The sequence below is a fragment of the Lissotriton helveticus genome, chromosome 2_1 (genome assembly GCF_964261635.1).
Source record: "Lissotriton helveticus chromosome 2_1, aLisHel1.1, whole genome shotgun sequence".
Taxonomy (NCBI): Eukaryota; Metazoa; Chordata; class Amphibia; order Caudata; family Salamandridae; genus Lissotriton; species Lissotriton helveticus.
In genome coordinates this window covers 999,430,511-999,454,038 of record NC_136059.1, presented here as the reverse complement: position 1 = coordinate 999,454,038, position 23,528 = coordinate 999,430,511, and the positions used below count along the sequence as shown (strand labels likewise).

The following is a 23,528-nucleotide window of genomic DNA, read 5'->3' as shown; positions in this document are numbered from 1 at the left end:
CAGATCACAGTACACATAGTGAACGGCTGTATTGTTGCCCTTTCTGAAGGTACAGCAACATCCCCTGAGTCTGTCTCACCCCTGACATGTACAGTCATTTTGACACTAATCTCAGCCCTAGGAATTGACGTAACATCCTTGCAGCAGGTAAGGCTGACAATAACACCCGGTGGCGTTACACTCTTACCCCTGCTTACACTCAATACAGGAGAATAATGTCAACACCCACAGCACATCCACCAGCCTATGACGCAGATGACATTAATTTAGGACGAGGTATAAAGACTGACATAGAACTCTTATCAGATGTCCAGGCAGCCGTAGCCCATGACGATGCCTTAGCCCCAGACATCCCAGACAATTCACGAGATAGTACACCAGAGAGTACATCGGGTCAGCTATCCCGAAGCCCAGTACTGCAGGATGCAGCATCAGGAATGCCAGGTCAAATTGACACACTATTGATAATAAAAATGAGACGTATCCAACTCTGCAGCCCCCAGCAGGAAGAAAACAAAGAGTGCCATGAGGCCTCGGGTGGTTCGCAGCACAGCTCCCACATGCCACTCCCCAGACCTGACCGCCCAGCACCCACATCCCTCACTGAGAATGACGATACTCCAAGAACAAGAACTAGACATTATGGCCCATTCCGATTCCCGAGCCACCAGCATTGCAATACACAGAGTCAGTATAATGAGTGGCAGCCCCTTAACACAGGTCCTAATAGAGAGGAAAATAACCTGCTACAGTTCAATGATGTAAAGAGAGACAGCGAACAGTATCCCTCTGAGGTAGTAACTGAGGGAGACATTAGCAGGACTAGGGCAGAAAGTGACATACGCCAAAGAACAGGTAAAGAAGAAGAGGACATGTCACACAAACGGTACTCGAGAAGCTCCATAGAAAATACAGCAGCACTCCAGCAACTTGCATTATACCTAGCCAGTATAGGGGATAGAATGACTGAGCATATGGGTGCAAAGAAACGACCAGCACCAAATGAAGTAGCTAGCAGTGGAGCAAAGAAGGTAGAGCCACACTGTGGTGGGATCCCAACTATCATGCCACAGCAAGGGCCATGGGTAGACTTGCATCAGGAAGCACAAAGTGTAGCCACACCACAGCTCAACACAGCAGCCTCTCTCACAGCCAACTTAAGTGTGCCCCAAGCTCCGTCTGCAGTCATTAATTATAACACTCAGGTGACACGACCACCTACGCCTATGCCTCAGGAATCACCTCTAGTAGTTACACCACGTAGACCAATGACACCACAGCCAGAGCAAGACTATTTGGATCTGCCAAAATTGTTTGAACAGGCAGAAAAGAGGAGAAGGCAGAGAAGAAGAGAGATAGAATGTGTTACTATGTTAGGTAACGAAGGGCGACCTGAGAACATCCCACAGGAATATGATGTATCAGGTACAACACGCCTGCGTACAGCAAGATCTAGAGAACTGAACAACATTGCCCTTTACAGGCCAAGACAGCCATTGACCAATGGCCTGACGCCAAATGAGATAGTAATACTTGGAGAAGGGAGTGACCTTTATGTCATTCCATTCTCAGATAACTTGGCAGACTGGACAAAGGCTAATGCATTTCAAGAGAATGTCTGGCCCCGAGAAGGATCATTTGAGCCAGAGCAAATGGCCACTGCTGAAGAATGTATCTTGCAGGAAGCAGGAGATGATGATTGGAACTACACCTACATACGCCAAGGCCTAAGGGTCTGGAAGAAATACGCACGCAGGTACGGTCGCACAGGACTTACAGGGGAAAAGCACCAGCTGCCCCTGCTGTCCAAAGAGGTCAATGACCCCCCTTCCTCAGTAACTTGGTCCCTAACGGACAAAGAAAATCTGAAGAGAGAACTCCCACCCCTCACAGAGGGTGCGGAAAAGTGGATACAAGCCTTTGAGAATGACACTTCAGGTGTGTCACTGGCTATTTGGGATATGAGACGTTTGCTCACATCCCTGATTGGAAAGGATGCAGAGGATATGTTTTCACACATCGACACAAGGCTTTGCACCACTAATTCAGAATTAGAAGGTGATCCTTTCAATAAAATAAGATCAGCGCTATGGAACGAACTGCGCCAGAAGTTTCCAGATGTCTCAGACATCGGATCTCTAATGTCACAAATAAGGCAATCAGCTATTGAGAACACAGCTGCGGAACTAGAACAGCAGAAAGTAAAGAAAAGAAAGACTCTTGATGATGCAGTTAGGCTTGCTTCACCAGTGAGTCAAGTGACTACTGTCACTAATGTTTCACAAAGTGCCTTAAATGTGCCAGGAGGTAAAAGACAGGTAACAACACATCAGATACAACAGGTACCTCAGCAACACATGCCTGTGTACAAAATGGTGTCCCAGACACCAGCCTCGATACCACAGGGAGCTACAGTACTGCCCCCCATCAATTCGGTTTCACAGGGCACCATCCAGCAGCACAAGGCTGGAGGCAATTCAAGTTAGGATGAGCCCACAGCCAACTCTAGTGTTTCCCTTATTGACATTAGAGAGGACCCCATTGTGAATGTCAGGATTAATAACATGTATAGTTTTTTGATTGACACAGGTGTCACATTCTCCTGTATCAAGGAGGGGGGCACTGCCCATCTCCAATCAGAGCGCAAACACACTAGATTTCTCTGGGGCGATATTAAGGGTCCCTTTCACAGAGTCAGTACAAATAGAAATAGGAGATAAAAGTATTCAACAGCGTCTACTTTATACACCACAGTCCACATGGTCTGATGGCCAAATTAAATATGAGAATATGTTTCAATGAAAAGGCACAATGCCCTTTACGGTTCCCAAATGCACGCAGACTGTCAATTTTATGTTTGCATTTTCTATATAGAAATAGATAGTTATGTTATGTGAATGGTCACATATAATTCACACACACACTGTAAATTTCACCTAATAATGCAAGACTGAGCAACTAAATAGAATGATTCACTCACACGCCCCAAAATGCAGCAGCAGCTGACACAGGCACAAGCCAGAGATAAAACGATGCAATGGAATGCACACTAGTTGCACCACACTTCTTTTCAGATAAATAAATATCATGAGTCACGAGATCATGTGCTGCTAGAGCATTTCATCCTTCTAAGGTGGATTCAAAGAATACCTTGAGTTGGAATACAATAAAGATCTGCTGTTTATTACAAATACACCATTGTGAGTGAACATGTGCATTACAAATAAGCCATCTTTATTTTATAATACAACACGTATATTTTGCATATTGCAAATAGAGACAACACATGTTTTCAGATATTATAAAATGTAGACAAATTAATAGAGTTTCTTTTTATTTTTGGGCCATGTTCACAAGTATCTTTCTTGGCCGAGTGCATATTCTGGGCGTAGAGCCAAAACAGGAAACAGGCTTCCTGTAGTTTGGAAGTGAACAAAGAGATTGATGAGGAAGGGAAATATATATGTATAAAAATACGTTGGTCTATGAAAATAAGCGAAAGAAAAGAGTGACCTAAAAGACCATACAGGTTGGTAAAGAATTAGTAAGGAATATATATATGTGCAGATGGATTAGAAGAGATAAGGAATATGTTTCCAGATATGCACCGCTGTGTACAGCTATTACTTCACACATGCCCAGTGCTAGGGAAAATCAAATTAATGCAGAAACACAGTAGATTTCAATGTTAAAAGTACGAATGCAGGGAATAAGCAATGCTCAGCACTATGATTTCATTGCACAGCTGCACCTTAGAGAAATACAGGGGAGTGCCCCACCTGAAGGAAAAGAGCTGTGGAAGAAGAGGGGAGTACACAGGAATAAGATTTTATTTGTTTAAATTTTCAGGCACACAAGGATAGGAAGGCTTTTTACAAATAGCACTCACTCAGTTACACCTTCCTACACATGTCCCTCGTGATATCATGTCCACTACTTTGCAGACAGAGTGGTCCATCCCCAATGCACATGAGCATATACAAATCTTGGTTCATTAATGCCTCATGGTAGCGACAGTATTTCCCTAATTCAGCTATAGAAACAGTAGCATCAACAATACCAGAGCCCAAGGTCCCATTGAGCGCATCTGCGATGGGTCCTGCTGGAATAATTCAGAAGTGAGGGGAGAGAGAAAAGTGAGATGATTTTGAAGGAAGGGTTTGGTGGAGAGTGCGCAATTAAGTCAGTTGGAAAATTGCACAAGCAATGGTGTTTAATTAATTAGAACGGACAGGTTCAGAACAGAGCACATCTGTGCAGATAGCTGAGGGTGTAAAATTAAGTGAGCATAATGTGTACCACTAGCAGATTTTTATGAAACGAATTGTACATACAGTAGAGGTGTCTAAAAACATGTTTCGTTGTTATTTTCAGTTATCCCCTGACGAAGAGCCCCCAGGGGCCCGAAATGCATTGGGTATTAATAAACTGCTTCTGATGAATTTCGCCTTTGTACGTGTTTTTGAAGAGGTTCGGATGACCCGCTTAAGCATGAGAAACCCAGGAAATTGCAAAAACTGGCATGTGGATTCGAATGACGAATGACTATGGTGAAAATGAAAAAGACGAAAAATGTATTAAATTTGAAAAAGAGTAAAATGAGGAAGAAAGGAGGAATATTTGCAAATGCGACGCAGGCTGTGCTACTGGTTTTGGGGCTAAAAGGATAGCCCCATGTTGATGGTGTTTAATTTTAACGTGCGTTTGGGCTAGGCACGTCACCAGTGTGCACGCAAAAGAAGGACATGGACTTTTAAGATGTGATGAACAAAAGTTTAAAAATAGGTGTGCAACCCAATTCAATGTGATATGCCCATTGACTATGTTGACATGCTTGACAAATGCCAGAAATACAGACACGACATGGTAGTGGTAGCCGGACCTTGTGTCCATTGTGACACAAAGGCCGCAACTACATTCCTGCTTTGTGAGGTCATGTGTCACTGAGGATTACTGGATGCCATTCGCAAGTGACTCGCAGTGACAGTGGCGGTCATAGTACCCAATTGGAAGGTAATGGCTACATTGCCTTTCCGTTGCTCTGTTTACACTAAGGAACACTCCCAGCTCTGATCATCACATCAAGTCTCACCGGCTTGTCATTGACAGATCAATAGATGTGGTTATTCTCTCCGCAAGACTTAAAAAGAAGTCACTGGGCCCTCTTCTGATATTGTAAGCGATGAATTGTTCATTTATGTGCACTAATGCGTGCTCCAAAGTTCTTTTTCATTCAGATATCAAAGACAAAGACAAGCGTCCTATCTCTGATGAACTTCCGCCTATCTGCTTTGGGACACACATCTTTTTATGAAGCAGTTCGGAAGTGGAGAAACTTCAATTCAATGAACACTTGCAAATGGACTTTTTGAGGTTCCACCCGTCACCGTCCAAAATCTGAGCATTGACAGCAAAGAAGACATCATGTGCCAGTTAACGATCCAAGATCAAGGAAGTGGAGATCGTATGATGGCCTACGGACTGAGACGCAGCAACAGAACAACCCTCCATGTCAAGCTTTCAATTAAAAAGATATGTACAGCTATTATTTTCTTTTTATGTTTGTAGCTGCAGTAACAGCATTTCACTGGTTAGCACTGCGATCAGAGAGAGAGAGGAGCTACTAGTAATATTAAATTTGTCACGACCACAGAGCTACCCATGCCTAAGACACTTCCTGATAACGAGCAAACTGGGAAAAGCACCAGTAGTAGCTATGACACCTCTGTGCCTGTCTTGACACCTTCTGTACCCCATGCTGACCCTACAGGAAGGGACTTGGCACTCGATATCATCTTGACCCCCACAGTGCCAGGTACACCAAGACGATCCCGTCAAAATAAAAGAAGTCTTAGACATAGACTGAGTGGCGAGATAGTGCCAGTTAGATATACATCGTGTATCCAACGTAAGCAAGAATAGGCTTTGCGAATTCCAGACTGGATCAGTAATCTCCAAAAGACAGTTGTTTACACCTTCGACCAGCACTCTATGCCTGATTCCCACTCCCAGCGCCCTAGTGATAGAGCAGAGGATAATGAGATTCACAATGTTCTATTAGATAACATGTGGTATAGACACATGAGGGAGGTTGGAAGAAAGGTCACAAATGAGTCTTGCCTTGTATGTTCTCACATTCCACACGCTGTAGGCGCAGATGAATTGTACTTTACGTAAAGTAGTCTCACCACCCGCAGCCAAATGTCTTTTACACCTGTACCTTTGCCGCATACATGGTCAGATAGAGCTCCACTCAGCCAAAGTGGATGATGCATTTGTAAATACCACAGAGTGGGATGACTAGTATGTAACATTTAGGGTGATCACTAATCCATTGGAAATTGAAAGGAGAATGGAGGTTTACCGTGATATGAAAGTACCTGCCGACATAATGCAGATTTGGGAACATCACTATAAGAAACTAGGGTACTTCACCTTCCCAACACCCACATCCGAATGCCACTCACCTGAACATCACCAATGTAACCACACCCATGACACATGCCCTTGTCAGTGGAGACCTATTCTACACCTGAAGGCCAGCATTTATTTCAATATCAAATGGAATGGTCCACATGACTTGATATGTAAAGCAGCCTCCTTAGGTAGCACAACTGTAGCACAAGAGCACAAATATAATTTAAATGAGGAGATAGAGAGGGAGTGTGCTGAGATATGGGGTAGGGAAACTAGAGGATACACATCCAGTGAAGGTACACCATACACACAGAAAAGAGCATACAAGCTAAAAGTCTCCTCTCCTTTGCTTCCTAGGTAATGGGACGGTACCTGTGGGCAGGAATGCCAATTGCAAGAGCACTAGATTTAATTGGGACATGAAGTACGGCACATCCATCCTCATTGGCATCTACGGATCTGCGGAGAAAATATGTATCTGCAGTTGCCTCCCCAATGGCAAGGACTTTGTTCAATCGTGACGATGCATGAATGGCATCTCGTCGTCCCAGCAACGAACATTTCCCACATCCATACACACCCAATGGCAGGTGATGTCACCCTGCTCCACCACCGAAAAAGAGAAGTCAAAAAGTACTCCTCAGATGACACATTCCATGAGATTCCGGAAGATATCAACGATGCTGAACTTTACCTTGGGGGAGTTATCCCCATGTTCCAGACCAAAGACAATGCCCGATGGCACCAAGTAACGAGATATGAACTGATGCAGCTTGTTAACAACACCCGTGATGGGTTCAACGCCGTGAAAGAAGAACTACGACCTTTGAGACTCGTGGTTCTGAAACAACGCTATGTTTTAGACCAGTTCATTGCGATGAATAGTGGTGGATGCGCCAGGATGGGAAAGTCGTTCTGCTGTGCCTTGATATTGGCCGGTGATGCGGATAACAGAACACTTACAAAGGCCATTGGGGATTTGGACAATTTGGGACAACAGATGCCTGAGGATGGAAGTGCAAAAGCAGATGTTTTAAGTAATTGGTCCAACTTGGACTAGATGCCTTCATGGCTATCTGCAGTACTAAAATTTATAATGCCTATATTATGTGTGCTTGTAGTTGTGTATTTCGGAACACAGATTATGTTGCATTATGTTAGAAAAATAAGGTCTAAAAGAGTTGAGATGAACTACACAGATGTGAACACAGGTATGCACAGGGGACAAGGGGAAGATGTAGAGATAGTAGTGTTGAACATAGAACGTTCAGTCCCCGACCCTCACTTAGAGCAGGTCCCTTCTGAAAGTGAATACCAGTCCCCAGTACATGGTGGCCCACCACTTCTCTCAGGGAGAGACTTGGTACGTCCCTATGAGACAATGTGTAAGAGACTAGGAGGACCAGGTGAGGATTTAGGAGCTACTTCTTTATAACTCGCCCTGGCCACTTCCCCCATCTCCAGCTAAGTATGCAGTTCGTATGATGTTCAATGATGTTGATTGGTTCAAAAATTTGAACCAGAGGGTGGAATGTTGGAGGGTGAATTTTTACCTGCATAGCTATCCAAGGACACACCTATCACCTGCACGACATGACCCCTGTGTAGGCCCTGCTGTCTAGAAGTTATAGGCCTCAGTTACGTTGCCCTGAGCACTGCCATTTTCTCTTAGCTTAAGCAGAAGCAGAAAGCAGGTCTGACCCGAGCTTCACCCTGCTGCTCTTGTCTGCAAGGACCCGCACCCCTACCAGGCCCCACCTCATTGTATCTTTCTCACAAGCTGTAGAAGTCAAGTTTCTCAATAAATCTTGCAACATACCCCACGTCCCCCACCTAAGCCATAAATAGAATAAGGGAAGCTCGCACCACAACTACGTCAAGCAAGATATCCGATAAACTAAAGATACATGTGGCAAAATGTTATCTCGGACTGCCTGATTGACACATGAATAGAACCCTTCGAAGCAATAATAACACATTTCTGATTAATGACAAACTTCCAGTCAGAATGGCAGGAACTCAGTCTAGGCTAGCGTATGTGCCACACAATTACGAGAAGGTAGTCACATTTACACCAATGATGGGAAAGTCACCAGGCAGGGGCGTGAGAGGCGACAGAAGGATATGTGGTTCGAGGTGACGTGATATAGCGTGACCATAGGCCCCTCACCCCTGAACAATATAAAAGGCTGGTCCGCCAGAGTATCGTTGAACTACTCCGCGTCTGCACTTGAGTGTCGGACAGGAGTTTTTCCCAGGGGTTACTCGAGATAGCCCTTGTTCCATGTGCTTAGGCTATGCTCCTCCATTGTATACTTTGCTTTATAATACTTTTTCCTTATTGCATTCCAGTTATATTTCGCCATCTGAAATGTTATATTTGCTATGTTTTCTCTGACCTTGTTTTATCTTCACTGCATTAGAAGTGTTTAACTTGTACTTGCAGGATATGACTTTATATACAGTGGTATGTGTACCCATATGTGCTTAGCCTTTTTCTATGCAATCAGCCTCAAAGCTCAAAAGTGTACTTAAAGCAAAGCCTCTCTCATAGCAGCTGCAAACTGTACTTTGTAGAACTCAAACTGGTCCATGTGACTTTCAAGAGAATGCTGGGTACAGGGCCAAGTATTACGTGGTTTTTATGCTATCATTGATTATTTCTAGAAGCTGTGTCTTCAAATAAATTGTACAACTCTCAGGCTTCCGTCTCCAGTGGCTCATATATATGTTTTTTCCTGTTTTTAGAGCAAGCGTTCCAGGAGCACCGGTTACAAATTAAGGTGTGCCATTTCCCTTAGTTCTCTTTCACGATCTCCCCAGCGCGGCTTCTGAGCTGCTGCTGCAGAGTCCCCTGGCCCCTCCTGCCCCTAATTAATCATCCCCTCCGTCAGTGGTAAATTTATATGTGATGGTATTCGTATTATGGAGGGTCTAGGTTGCTGTTCTGCTGTTACTTTAGTTGAGATGTTAACATTTGGTGGAGCTGCGTGTTTTATACTCTCCGCAATGCCTATCTTTATATTAGAGGGATAACCCTCTGTTGCCCACTCACTATCATCATCATCCTCACATACCTGGATATTTTGCGTATTATCTATAGATGTAACTGTGAGCTTATCCATAGGATGAGCGTTTTGTGGGTTTAGTCCTAAATCAATAGTGGAGGGATTCTGATGCTGTGACTCTTCCTTTTTCTCTGTATCCCTTGATGGAGCACTTGAATTTTTTGCTGTTTTTCGATTTTTAACGTTGAGGGTTGTAGAGGATGGAACAAAAGTAGGGAGTGTATTGGGTAATTTGAGGAGTTTGAGAATACTAGATGATATATCATTTTGAGCCCTCTCGAACTTGCTCAAAGCCTTTTCGATATTAGCGATCTGATGGCTAATAGGTTGTAGGAGTGATTTAATCAGGGTTACAATCTCACTCATGGATGGTATGTTCGTGGTGCGATTCTTATCTATGTGGCCTGTTTCCTCGTTGACCAGAGAACTCCCTGTATTGTTCTTGTCATTTCCGTGTGTATCGTAATCCTGTAAAGATATTAAGGAGGGCCCTCCACGTGTTGGTTCAGTGGGTTTACCCAAAGTTGTTTGCTGCCACATGTCTTTAATAGAGCGTTTGGGTTTACCTGATAGGAGATGAGTTTTCCTCATAGGGTGTTTTACTTTTCGTTTTTTCCTAGTGCCCTTGTGAATATTGGTTTGTTTAGGGATTTGAGACTCTATTAAGTCAGCAGCCAATGGTTGTCTCTCCACTAAGTGGGCAACCAAAGCTGGAGAGGTAGCATTTTCGTGATTTATATTGCTTACATGGTTAGTTAGAATCAAGAGGCTATTGTCCAGATTGATTGTTGGGTCGTTAAACAAAGATTTAGATGTATTATCTTTAACGTGTGATCTTGGTAAATCCGAGAATGATTGCATCAATAAAGACTCCTGTGATGAAGCAGTATCATCCATATTTTGGGTGTTGTTAGTAGTGTGCGAGGACAAATTTGGAAAGCATAAGTCTGGTGACAAAGAGAGTCGCCTCTCCGAGTCCTGGATGGCATCCGCCACGACATTAATAGTTTTTTGCAACATTATGTCTATTGCAGTTATGGTTGGCAAAGGTGTACTCACAATTTTCAATCTGCTGGTAGATCTTGTTGCCATCGGTGTTTTCAATGTTTTGCTCATGCTTATACAGTTTATAATGCCGCACACTCCGTCTGTTTCTTATGATGACTTTAGCATGCTAATCCTGCCGGACAATATTGGGGAGGTGGCCCGACCCGGCCACTTCAGGCCCCTGAGGGCCACAGAGGGCCCGCCCTTTGCCCGGGCTTAGCCCCGGGCACTCCCGCGCGCTCCCGCGACGCGGGGGTGACGCTTCCTTTATGCGCCGCCTGGCGCGATGAAGAGGCGGCTGGCGCCGCTAGGCCTGCTGGGGGGTGTAGTTTTAGAGGCCCCCTCCACTCGGCGACCGCAGGTCTTACTCAATAGCGGCGGCGGGAGGGGGTCACTGCAGGCGGCAGGCAGGCAGGCTTATGGGGGTCAGCACTCCTTCGTGGGGATCCTTGATTAGGCTCTCGGTCTCTGGCGCTGCTCTGGGAAGTTTCTCCGCGTCACCCGCTCTGCCGGGGTGACGCTTCCTTTATGCGCCGCCTGGCGCGATGAAGAGGCGGCTGGCGCCGCTAGGCCTGCTGGGGGGTGTAGTTTTAGAGGCCCCCTCCACTCGGCGGCCGCAGGTCTTACTCAATAGCGGCGGCGGGAGGGGGTCACTGCAGGCGGCAGGCAGGCAGGCTTATGGGGGTCAGCACTCCTTCGTGGGGATCCTTGATTAGGCTCTCGGTCTCTGGCGCTGCTCTGGGAAGTTTCTCCGCGTTTCGATCACCCCTCTGGCCTCCCCGAGTGCTGGCTCCAGACCCACTGGGCGTCTGGGAATTCCCGGACCCATCTTTCAAAGGGATCAAAGAGCCAACCGCCGGACCTCACCAATGACCAGCCCCCCCCGGGCAGGAGACCTCTGCCTGCGAGGGTCCGGAGATCAAAGAGCCAAAGGACTATAACTGGGCCCGCCCGACAACTAGCGGGCAGTTGTATCTTGGACCTAAAGCCCTGCTGATATGATCGCGGCTGACCCTAAGAAGACTCATCCTGAACCTCTGAGCCCTGCTGACGCTGTCGCGGCTCAAGCTGAACTTGTAACCATCAGAGCCCTGCTGACGCTGTTGCGGCTCAAGCTGAACCTGCAACCATTGGAGCCCTGCTGACGCTGTCGCGGCTCAAGCTGAACTTGCAACCATCGGAGCCCTGCTGACGCTGTCGCGGCTCGACCTCTAAGACCATCGGAGCCCTGCTGACGCTGTCGCGGCTCAAGCTGAACCTGCAACCATCGGAGCCCTGCTGACGCTGTCGCGGCTCAAGCTGAACTTGCAACCATCGGAGCCCTGCTGACGCTGTCGCGGCTCGACCTCTAAGACCATCGGAGCCCTGCTGACGCTGTCGCGGCTCTCACGAACCTCTCCAGATCGAGCCCTGCTGATCTCGTCGCGGCTCGAGGAGTACTCTGGTCCGGCTGGACCATCGAGACCACCATCACGACCGAGCCGACTCGACGGAGGTGAGGCAGCCAGTACGTCCATCATCCCGTACCCCCCCGGCTCGAGGATTGAGAGCTGTGCGTAGGGTACGCCGCGTACTGACCCAGAGACTAAAAGACTGTCCCGCTTCCCCCTTCCCGAATCCTCCAAGACTTTGTGGTCCCTTGACCACTGTGTATACAAGAGTGCTTCCTTCGTTATTTGCTATATAAAGAACTTGTTACTAGAATCCAACGGTGTGGTGTCTGTTCGTAGTGTGGTGTGAGCTCAGTGTGTACGATCCTAGACCCGAATTCCTCCCCGGTGGGGACCTCCCAATCAAGACTCGGCAAGTTCTGTGGGAGAGGTGTATCTTGGGGTGACCGGGTGAGCACAACCTGGCCCTCGGAGATCGCCCCTTCCAACAGGGACAATAGGAGCCATGTAGACATTGAAGAGCGTTCGGCTAAGGGAGGAACCTTGGGGGATTCCGCAGGTGGTTGGTATAGGGTCCAAGAGGAAAGGGGGGAATCTGACCCGCTGTGCTCTGCCGGAGAGGAAAGAGTAGATCCAGTTGAGGGCCTTGTCCTGGATACCTGCGTCGTGGAGTCTGCGTATTAGGGTGAGGTGGGATACCGTGTTAAAGGCCGCTGAGAGGTCGAGGTGCATGAGGGCTACTGTTTCTCCTTTGTCCCGTAGGGAGCAGGTGTCATCTGTTGGGGTGAGGAGGGCCGTTTCTGTGCTGTGGTTATTTCTGAAGCCAGATTGTGACGGGTCGTGGATGTTGTGCTTTTCGATGAAGGTGGCGAGTTGGGTGTTGATGGCTTTCTCAATGACTTACTCTGGGAATGGGAGCAGGGAGATGGGTCTGTAGTTTTTGAGGTCTGCCAAGGGCTTCTTCAGGAGGGGGTTGATCTCGGCGTGTTTCCAGTTGTTTGGGAAGGAGGCATTCGCCAGGGAGTGGTTGGTGGTATGGCGAAGCATGGGTGCGATGGTGTTGGCAGCTCTGTTCAAGATGTGGTGGGGCAGGGGTCCGTGGGAGCCCCGGAGTGGGTGGACTTTATCATCTTCAGTGTGTCTTCAGTGGTGAGGGCTGTCCAGCTGTCAATCATTGGCTTCAGGTTGTCGGGTGGCTGGTGGGGGTTCCGTGTGTTGGTTGTCTTTGTCGAAGTTGTCACAGATGTTCTTGATTTTGCGGTGGAAGAATGTGCTGAGTTTGTTGCAGAGGTCTTGTGAGGGGGCATGTCAGACGACTCGCTGGTGGGTTGGGCGAACTCCTTGATGTTGAAGAGTTCTTTGCTGTTGTGTGCCTGAGTGGAGATTCTGTCTTCAACTGCAGTTTTCCTCATATTTCTGATGAGGTGGTGGTGGGCGGTGGTGGCGGCTTTGAAGTTGTTGTGGGCTTCTTTGGATTTGGAGTTCCTCCAGGTCTTCTCGAGGTGGCGGCAGGTGCGCCTGGACTCTCGGAGTTCGGGGGTGCACCATCAGGCCTTCTTGGCGTGTGCGTTGTTGTTCTTCTTGAGGGGGGCTATGGTGTTGATGCTGTCGGTGATCCATCTGTGTAGAATTCGGGCGGCGGTGTTGGGGTGTCGTCTTCCACGGTGGTCGGGGTGGAGTTGCTGAGTAAGGAGGTGAGTTGTTCGTCAGTGATTTTGGTCCAGTTTCTTTGTGAAAGCAGGTACTGGTGTCTGTGGATGGTGGGTATGCTGAATGTGAAGTGGATGCATCGATGGTCTGTCCACTGGAGTTCAGTGGTGTGGCTGAAAGTGATGGAATTTCCTGTTGTGAAGAGTGGGTCGAGGGTGTGTCCTGCTTAGTGCGTGGGTTCGTTCATGATCTGGCGAAGTTCGAGGTTGCCCAGGAGGGATGTGGTTTTGGGGTCTAGTTGGTTGTCGAGGTGAAAGTTGAGAACTCCCAGCAGGTTGTAGTTGATGGATGCGATGGCATGTGGGGAGATGATGTCCGTGATTGAGTTAGTGAATGGTCCACTGGGTCCCGGGGGTCGGTAGATGAGGGTTTCCCGGAGGGTGGTGGTAGGGCTGGCCAGTACCTTGAAGTGCAGGTGTTCTATCAGGTCTGTGGGCTCGTCAGGGAGTGTGCTCAGGCAGACGTTGGATTTGTGGACGATGGCAATTCCTTCTCCCAAGCGAGTGGGCCGGTCCTTCCTGGAGATCTTGAATCCTTGTGGAATGGCGATGCCCAACCCCAAGGTGGTGTTGAAACACAGCGTTGCTCTCGCACACAAACAACATAGGGTTTGCCACTGGTAAGTGATTAATTCAAACACAACAACAGTATCATAAAAGGACAGATGCAGAATCTTGGAAGTGGTGGTGTTGGTCCAGGTTTCTGTGAAGAATGCTACGTCTGGGGTGGTGCTGTCGAGGAGGTCCCAGGTTTCGGTGGCATGTTTGTGGAGTGATCTTACTTTCAGGAGGATGCATTGTAGGGTCTTCGGCTCGTGTGTTCTTGTGGGCGGGTTGTGCTAGGTCGGTGTTCCAGGTGGTAATGTAGATGTGCCGGCAGCGGTGACAGCTGAAGAGTCCGTGTGTGTTGGCTGGTGATGCTAGCTTGCAGTTGTTGTTGTGGCCTGGGTTGAGTGCGTGGAGTGCCGCTGGGTTGTAGCGTTGACGGTGCGGAGGTCCAGGGATTCTAGCGCTGGTCGCAGTCGGGTCGCGGACGGGTGCAGATGGGCTTGCCTTTGGTATTCGAAAAACGAGAAAGAAGTCCACTGGACCACTAGGGATGAGGCGAAGGTATAACCTGCGGGTGGGGGCCTCGAACACCAACACTAGAGAGTTCAGGGCCTCACTTAATGGCTGAGCTGCAAGGGTGGGAGAGCAATTTCACTGACAATGAGAATCTACCACCTACAATTGATTAATAAAGCCCCATATACTTTATTGGAACCACAAGAGAATACACAGCAGATTTGACGGACATCTCTCATGAACAATGACTGACTCTAAATGCTAAGCCCTGATGAAGTCTGCTGTCAACAAGAACAGCTGGAGATGAAACACCTGTTGGCAAATGGACGTTTGTGACTACACAAAATTAAAAGGACTATTGAAACCACGACCTCAACTGATTTCTGTGTGCCTGGAGAGCTTTGTTGCTTATTTCTGGACCTTTCTAATCGAGGAAAATTGATGGATTTTCCTCCTCTGGAACACCTGAGTGACTAATTTTGAACACTTAATCGAAGAAGACTTTGACTCTTTATATTTGATTTTGGGGTAGATTGCGCCACCTGACCCAGCCGTTGCACCTCTAATGTTCTTTTTTTTAAATTTTATTTATTTCTCTTTAATGCACAGAAATGCAATCCACATTTACAGACATATGAATCAAAAAGTAGGCATGTAACAATAGAAGGAACATCATCCAATAAGACAAATTTGCATATTGTAGGATCGCGAACTGTTCAAATTACACATAGCAATAGTGCATTTTACCATTTTCGTTGCGTTCTAACCATAATGCCCAAAATCAGACAGTAACTGAAGAATAAGAAGACAATACACCAAAAAAAACCACAAAAAAAATTATATCAAAGAGTTTGCGAGAACAATAGAGCAAGTCGATCAGCACAGTAACAGTTTCAGGCTCAGAATGACGTATCAAGAGACACATTAACCACACATCATATTTCAGGTTAGCGTGTACAGTGCAGAGGAGCGAGGCTCAACCACAACAAAACATCAACAGAAAAAAAAAAGCGGACGCTCACAGGATTCCCACGGAGCACCCAATACACCAAACCGCCACAGTTTATTGCAGTGGGCAGGAGTGAGTTACACTTATAGCAAGGCGAAGGCAGCCAAGTACCTTGTGTCGAGGTCGTCCTAACCCACCCCTGTCGGTACAATGGAAGTAATGGAGTGGGATTGTGTCTCCTGGGTAAGTTTCACAACATAGGTCCGATATGGCCCCCAAATGTCTGTCGGACGAGATGCCGACGGAACCATTTCTGAGTATTCCACACTATTTACATTGCAGTAATGCCACACTCTTGAGCCACGCACTGACGGTCGGAGCGCGTCGTGCACACCAGAGTAGCGCTATCTCTCTCTTGGCCAAAAGAAAGCAGATGGAAGCCAGTCTACGGAGCAAGCGCGGGAAATTTGCAACGTAGCCAAGCAGCGCAATTTCGGGAGTGAGATGTAACGTCATGCCCAAAATGTCTCCCAGAATCCGGTGAACCTCTAGCCAATATGTATGCAACCGTGGGCACGTCCAGGACAAATGGGAGAAGTCCGCATGCGGTGTGCCGCATTGAGGGCAGCCGTGTGGCCTACTAGCATCAATTTTATGAGCAAGTGCAGGAGTGTGATACATCCTCCTTAGGAACTTAAAATGTATAAGTTTGTGCCTGCTGTTCATGGATACGTCTCTAGTGACAGCGTAGCACGCCTCCCACTGGTCGTCTGTAATCTGCATGCCCAGGTCACCCTCCCATGCGGCGCGCACCGCTGTGTCCGAGGAGGGCAGAGAGGCCATGCACAGTTTGTAGAGCTTCGATACCACGTGCGCACCAGACTGGTTCTGTATAATAAATGTAAGTGTGGGGTCATCATCAGGAGGAAGTGGAAATGTGGGGAATTCAGCGCGGAGCATGGAACAGAGTCTAGTCAGATTAAAAGCGTCCATAAATGTCCGGTCAGTGAATCGGGCGTCCTCCGTAAGGGAGAAAGCATGTCCGTCCGGAAAAAGATCACCAATTGTGTGTAGTTGGTATTTGGACAGTGTGCGGTGAACCACCGACTCACCAGTGATGGGGAGCCAGTGAGGGTTAGGCAGCGGCAAAGCAGAAGAGTACAATTTCTCCATGCGAAGCAGTCGTCGCATTTTATCCCAGGCCCAGCATGTAGTGGACATCGGCTGTATGTCCTGTGGGTCCCGGGGGAGTCCTCTGGGAAGGATGGAGTTAAGCGGCACAGGGAGCGCCGAGTCGGCTTCAGGCCTCAGGTAAGGAATTCTAGCATCCGGGTGAAACCAGGAATGCCCATACGAGCACTGGGCCACTAAATATTAGAGGAAAAAATCCGGCACTCCAAATCCCCCTCTCTCGTAAGGTAGCGTCAACGTGCGCCATGCCACACGGGGGGTTTTACCGCCCCACACCAAGCGCAACAGTGCGGAACGGAGTTGCGAAAAAAAATCTTGGTGAGAGGGATTGGGATGTTATTGAATAAGTACAAAAACCGAGGGAGGACAACCATTTTGATGATAGCAATCCGGCCAGCCATGGACAACGGGAGACGGAGCCACCGCTCCGTATTGTCCTCCAAAAAGTCCAGGGCATGTCCGTAATTCAGACGGACAATGGAGACCGTATCTAGGTGAACGTGGATTCCCAGGTATTTAACGGAGTCCGCGCACCTTTCTAGTGGAAAAGAGCAAGTCCACTGTACGGTGGAGGGGGTCAGTGGAAAAATAAGCGATTTGTGCCAATTTATTCTGAGGCCAGAATATTCGCCAAAGCGTGTAATCTCCGATATCAATGGCTCCAAGTTGGTACTAGGAGTTCGAACATATAGGACCATGTCATCTGCGTAAAGAGAGACAAGGAGTGGGCCAGTGCGGAATTGGAGCCCCCTATGAAAGTGCTTCTCTTGAAAATGCCGCACAAAAGGGTCCATTGCAAGGATGAAAAGGAGCGGAGATAAGGGGCAGCCCTGCCGGGTTCCTCTAGAAAGTGTAAAGCTTTCAGTGATAGTGCCATTCAAACGAATCCGAGCAGTGGGCTATGAGTACAGCAACTCCACTGAAGCCACGAACATAGCGGGCATGCTCATTCTCCTCATGATCGATAAAAAGAAGGGCCATTCCAGAGTGTCGAACGCTTTCTCCGCGTCCAGAAACACCGCTGCCGCTGGGGTGGCGGGGTCAATTCTATGCAGAACAGAAAAAAGCGTTCGGAGATTCAAGGAGGTAGACCTGTGTGGGACAAAGCCGGACTGAGCCGGCGCGACAAGAGTATCCACAAGCAGCGCCAATCGGATTGCAAGAACCTTGGCTAATATTTTGTAGTCAAGGTTCAGTAGGGACAGGGGCCTGTAGGAACTACACTGTGAGGGGTCACGACCCGGTTTGGGCAGTAGAACAATGACCGCCTCCCGGAGTGTGGGAGGGAGAACGCCCGATTCCAGCGCCTCCGCATAAACCTCAACGAGCCGTGGCACAAGTTTTGTTTTGTATTCCTTATAAAAGTCCGCTGAGAACCCATCAAGCCCCGGCACCGAGGAACTCTTTAACGAGTCAATGGCCTCAATTATGAAATCTGGCGTAATGGGTTCGGCCCGAAATTCCTGCATGTTTTTCTCGAGACACACCAGATACGACATCGGGTCACAGCGTTCCCCAGACAGTGTGGATGTGTAAAGAAGTTTATAGTACGATAAAAATGTATTACATATGTCGGGAGTGGAATAATGTCGCGTGCCCTGCGAGTCGAGTATGTCAGTGATGTAAGCTGCCTGGTGTGGTGGACGGAGCAGCTGCACTAGCATCTTGCCCGGTCGGTCTCCCTCACCATATTGACGCGCCGTGTAGTGTTTGCCTAAAAACCGTAGCTCTCTGTCTGCGGCGTCCCGAAACTCCAGAAGCAGCTCAAGGCGTTTAGCCTCTCGGGCTGGCGAGGAGTCCCAGAGTATCTCCCCTTCCACCGCAGAGAGATCCGCTTCTTTGCGAGTCAACGTGGTGCGAATCTCACGCAGGGTCCCAACATGTTTGGCAATACAAACCCCGCGGATGGTGGCCTTGAAATCCTCCCATAACGTGGCCCAAGAGGTCACGGAGCCGGTGTTAATGTCGAAATAGTCATCAATAGCAGTGCGGACCTCCTCTGTAAAGACCGGATCCAGCAGGGCCCTACTAGGGAAACGCCACTGTCTCTCGTAACCACCCAACCTCGGGATTGCTAAAGTCAACACTACTGGAGAGTGATCAGAGAGCGTACGCGGATGGGTGGAAAGCCATTACCGAGCGGGCAAGAGGTTTACAATCTGGGGAGGGGGAAGGGCTGTCTCTGCCTGGATTCATCAATAGATTAAAGTCGCCCCCCCCCCATTGCCAACAAATCGATGTCAGAGTGAAGCAACGAAAGTTGCAGGTCTTGAAAAAAGGTCGGGGAATCCACATTGGGCCCGTAGACACCCACCAGTGCAAGTTTGTACCCAAACAACACTCCAGTGATTAGCCCATATCTGCCCTCCCCGTCAGTCCTGCTACCAGTCAACACAAATGGAACACGCTTGTGCACAAGAATTGCTACACCTCTGGCATATCTGCTATAGCTCGAAAACACTCTATGAGTACCCCAACCTCTAGCCAATGAGATGGTGTCTGCCTGCACCAAGTGGGTCTCCTGTAGGAAGAGGATAGCCACCTTATGACGCTCCCCATAGTTCAGGACCTGTTTACGTTTCCGAGTGGTGTTCAAGCCACGAACATTCCAAGTCATCATGGTGAGTCTGGAAGGGCCAGACTGCAGACCTATCCTGGCCATAGCATCCCACCCAGGACAGTCAAGAAGAGGCGTGCAGCTGACAAGCCAATCACATGAATCTCGCAATCACTCGCAAACATAAATGACCACAAAAACAACACACAACCCATCCCCCACCCACCACCCAGACTCCCAACATCCCTGGAGAGGCAGACACCAAACAAGCACTGAACAACATTGCAAAACGCAAATTGTAAATACCATAGGACGGAAGAGTGTCTCTGCAATAAGAAAAATGTTAAACCCCAAAGGAAGATACACAAACAGGCATTTGCCATAGGGGGTAGCAACGCCACGCCATGCGGGCGTCCCAGCAAAGCGATCATCGAATTAATGGCCAGGCAACAAAACAAGTAAGATCACAACCATAAGCAACAGAATGAGTAGGGCCCAAGGAAGAAGCGGCACCGGTGATCAGCCCTGGCCGGTTTCAGCAAAAAGATCAGCACTGGACTACGTGTCATTCTGAGGCGGAGAACGTGGCATGGAACCGGAAGCAGATGGCGAGCCTTGTTTCTTATAGCCATGACAAAAGTCTTGTGCTTCTGCTGGATAGTCAAAAAGGCGGAATCTGCCGTTCACCTCAACCTTCAGTCGTGCAGGATAGAGCATGCCATACTTTAGTCCAAGGTTACGGAGGGCGGACTTGACACCAGCATACTTGCGACGCACCTCCTGCACCATTAGTGTAAAATCCGGGAAAAAGACAACCTGCTGCCCTGCCATTGCACCTCACCCGCCTCTCGTGCAGCGCGAAGCGCGGTGTCACGGTCGCGAAAATTCATGATCCTAGCTATTATGGGCCGAGGTGGCTGCCCAGGGCGCGGCTTGGGTCCCAGTGACCTATGCGCTCGCTCAACAACAAAGCCAGAGGTGAAGGTGTCCTTTCCGAATAGCTCAATGAGGAGGTGTTCAACAAAGGTGTCAAACCGGCCCGTGGCAGTTGTCTCAGCCATGCCAAGGATGCGAATGTTATTGCGCCGGCTACGCGCTTCCAAGTCCTCATTTTTAATGGCCACATCTTTAAGAATTTTCTCGACACGCTCCAATCGTTTCAGCGCCTTTGCGGCACCGTCCTCAACATCGGATATCCTGGACTCCGCTAAGTCGAGATGTCTATCGTGTGCCTGCACAGTGGAGCCCATGTCAGAAAGTTTTTGTTCGAGGCTATCAAAGCGAGTGTCCAGGGCATTGAAGCCAGTGCGCATTTCACCCAACATGGCGGCGACCATGGACGCAGCGTCCCCCGAATCCGAAGAGCCCGCAGCCCCAGAGGACGATCCAGGCGGAGGGTCAGTGGTGAGTAGGGAAGTCTTATCGAAGCTTAGTTTCCTCTGGTTAGGGTCCCTCTTCCCCATCGCAGAGACTGAGCGGGGGACGAAGCCGTAGGTGTATCGCTGATGGCGCCAAGCAGCAAGGCGAAATTGCGGCAAGGCAAAAAAGAAGCCACAGGCAGTCCCACGATCAGGCAGGGCACAGGTAAGTGCCCAGTGTCAGAGGACGTCAGGTGAAGGTTAACATGACCAGCCTCCCTTGTGAGGAGCGTTGGTATCCAGTGGCGCAACTGCCCTAGGCCCGAGTGCAGTGTGAGCCAGACTCTGGTAATGGAGTGCCACTCCACGTGGCCAGCAGTGTGGGGAGCGACCCTCTCCCGACGCTCAGTGCAAGAGGAAGGGAGGAAACCAGGTAGCCAGCCGGGCGTGTCTGTGGCGGGGCCACTGGTAGCTGCTGGGAAGCGCCGCTAGGCCCCCCGGCCGCCGCAAACCCCAGCCCTCGCCGCCCCCAGTCAAGTGTCCCCGCCCGCCGCCCGAAAACCAGCACGGGCCCGCAACTAGAGGCCCCGTACCCAGCACGCCCCCAGGCCAATAGGCCGCGGTCGCGCCCCAGGAGCCAGGCGCCCCCACCCGGGAGCCCACGGAGGAAGGGCAACTAGCGAGAAGACCCGTGGGTGACTCGCAAAGGGGCAAGAGGCTCGGCAGCCGAGCGCCGCGCCGCACTCACCCAGCGCTCCGGCGCAGTAGAGAAGATGGCGCCGAGGTCCAGAGGCCTCGGAACTCCTCCGCCGTGAACACCACCCGTAGGCCGCTCCCAAGGTGTCTAAAGTCACCCAAAGGCACAGGGCGACATCAGCAATCGGATCTGGGGGGTTGTGAGGGACAGGAGCAGCGGATCACATCACGCTCATCGCCGCCGGGAGCTCGCATGGAGGAGCTTCACGGAAGAGCAGCCATTCCGCTCGGCGCCGTGGCCACGCCCCCCACCTCTAATGTTCTTTATCTCAAACTACCAGCTGCACACTACAAGCAGTATTTTCACACGTCCTACTGGCTAAAGGTCACATATTACTGACAGCCCTCTCCTATCCGGCACAAAATCGCAGCCACACACTACCAACAATACTTTCACAGTGCTGGTGATTAAATGCCGGTGCTGAGCACCGGAAACCACCAGCTTATATTAAGCACTGGCATTCACACTACTGAAAGCACGCTCACATTCCTCACAGACTAGTGGTCACTCACTAAATAAAGCACACTTACACCCCTCAACAAGCTGTAGAAAATGATGATTGGATAAAAATGAGTTCTTAAAAATATGTAATAATATCATCACTTCTGCACAAAAATGAAAATGTTGCACTTTATAGAATTGTGTTTTTCAATACTTTGTAAACTAGGCACAAAACTAGGATCTGACTCCATTTTTGTTTTTACACAACCATGATGTTTGTTTTCATTTCTTATACTTATACCACGTGCATAGAAAATGTGCATGGATGCTCCTTATTAACATGCTGTTCTCAAAGAATATTGAGCAAGGTTTTTGCTACATTCAAGACTCTTCCTGCTTATGATACATTCGTTATATTAATTTCTCAGACTTCCGTTGTTTGAGTAACTAGGGGGCATATTACCAAGCAATAGCCAAGCATTCTTATGCATTGTAAGGGGCCCTCGTCTGCCTATTACATACAACAGTATTTTGCAGCCATGTAGCCCAACGCTAGATGCTTTGCAATCACTCTCCATAGACATATTATAGGCTTACTTTCAATTTCCTTGATTTTCATTTCCCATGGTATGCAGGCGGTCCGAAAATTTTCAAAATCTCGTTGAAACTTCATCCATTTCTAAATGAAAAAAATATACATTATAATAAACTACACTAATAGGCTCATATTTGAATGCTTTATAACAGAAAAATAAAAAGGGTCAGTTTCAGTTTGTGGGAATCTCCTGCTGGGAAAAAAGAGAGGAGAAAAAAAATCAAAAAAATCTGTGCATCTAAGACTAATGATTGTTATGATTAAGAGAGAGTTTAAAAAAGTAAATTCAAATTTTTAAGGTGTTTAATATATGGAAGTGAAGTTGCAGTACTGTAAAGACTAGGACACCCGCTAATTTGTAAATTCCATATTTGCTTTCATCTCAAAAAGTCAAAGTAGCTTTACGCGAACACCAAATAATCATCATAAAAGCAAATACATAAAAAGATTAGGTAACAATCCAAGTATAAAAACTGATTAAGAGCCAAGGCCCATGTTATCCTTAATTCAAAAATCCATATGGTCCTTGGCATGGAGGGCATGTTTAAGAAAGGAGCTAACACTAAAACAAATCAAAGGTGATTTCACTGTGAGCAAATGCAATAAGGATGGTCTACATTTGGGCAAGCCCTGACCCTTCAAGACTGGAATAAAAAAGTGCCTTGTAAATCGCAAATAAAAACAACAGAAAAAAACAAAGTTCAGCAGACTCTGCAGGCATACAAGGAAGGGGAAAGAGTTATATTGCCCCTTATTCTGAGTCTTGGTTAGATCTTCTGCTTCCTTTCCCTCTGCCCCTTCTCCATGAAAGATTTTTCAGCAAGGACCTATCCTTTTTACACAACCCACCAGCCCTAAGAAAAATATTCGGTCTGCCCAAAGAGTTGCTTATCCCCCTGATATAGTCCAGCCAAAGAATTCAGAGACCCATGTCACAGGACAAGCAATCATCAATGACCTCCCTGTTAAACAAGGAGTGAAAA

The 23,528-nt window shown here is 48.2% G+C and overlaps 1 protein-coding gene across 1 annotated transcript in view; it reads right to left on the bottom strand.

Moving 5' to 3' along the window:
• TMC1 (transmembrane channel like 1) overlaps positions 1-23,528 on the bottom strand; it is a 654,455-nt gene that overhangs the window by 537,487 nt on the left and 93,440 nt on the right. Inside the window, exon 4 of the mRNA XM_078677802.1 lies at positions 22,548-22,629. Coding sequence (XP_078533928.1) covers positions 22,548-22,629 — 82 coding nt within the window. The remainder of the gene's footprint in view (positions 1-22,547; positions 22,630-23,528) is intronic.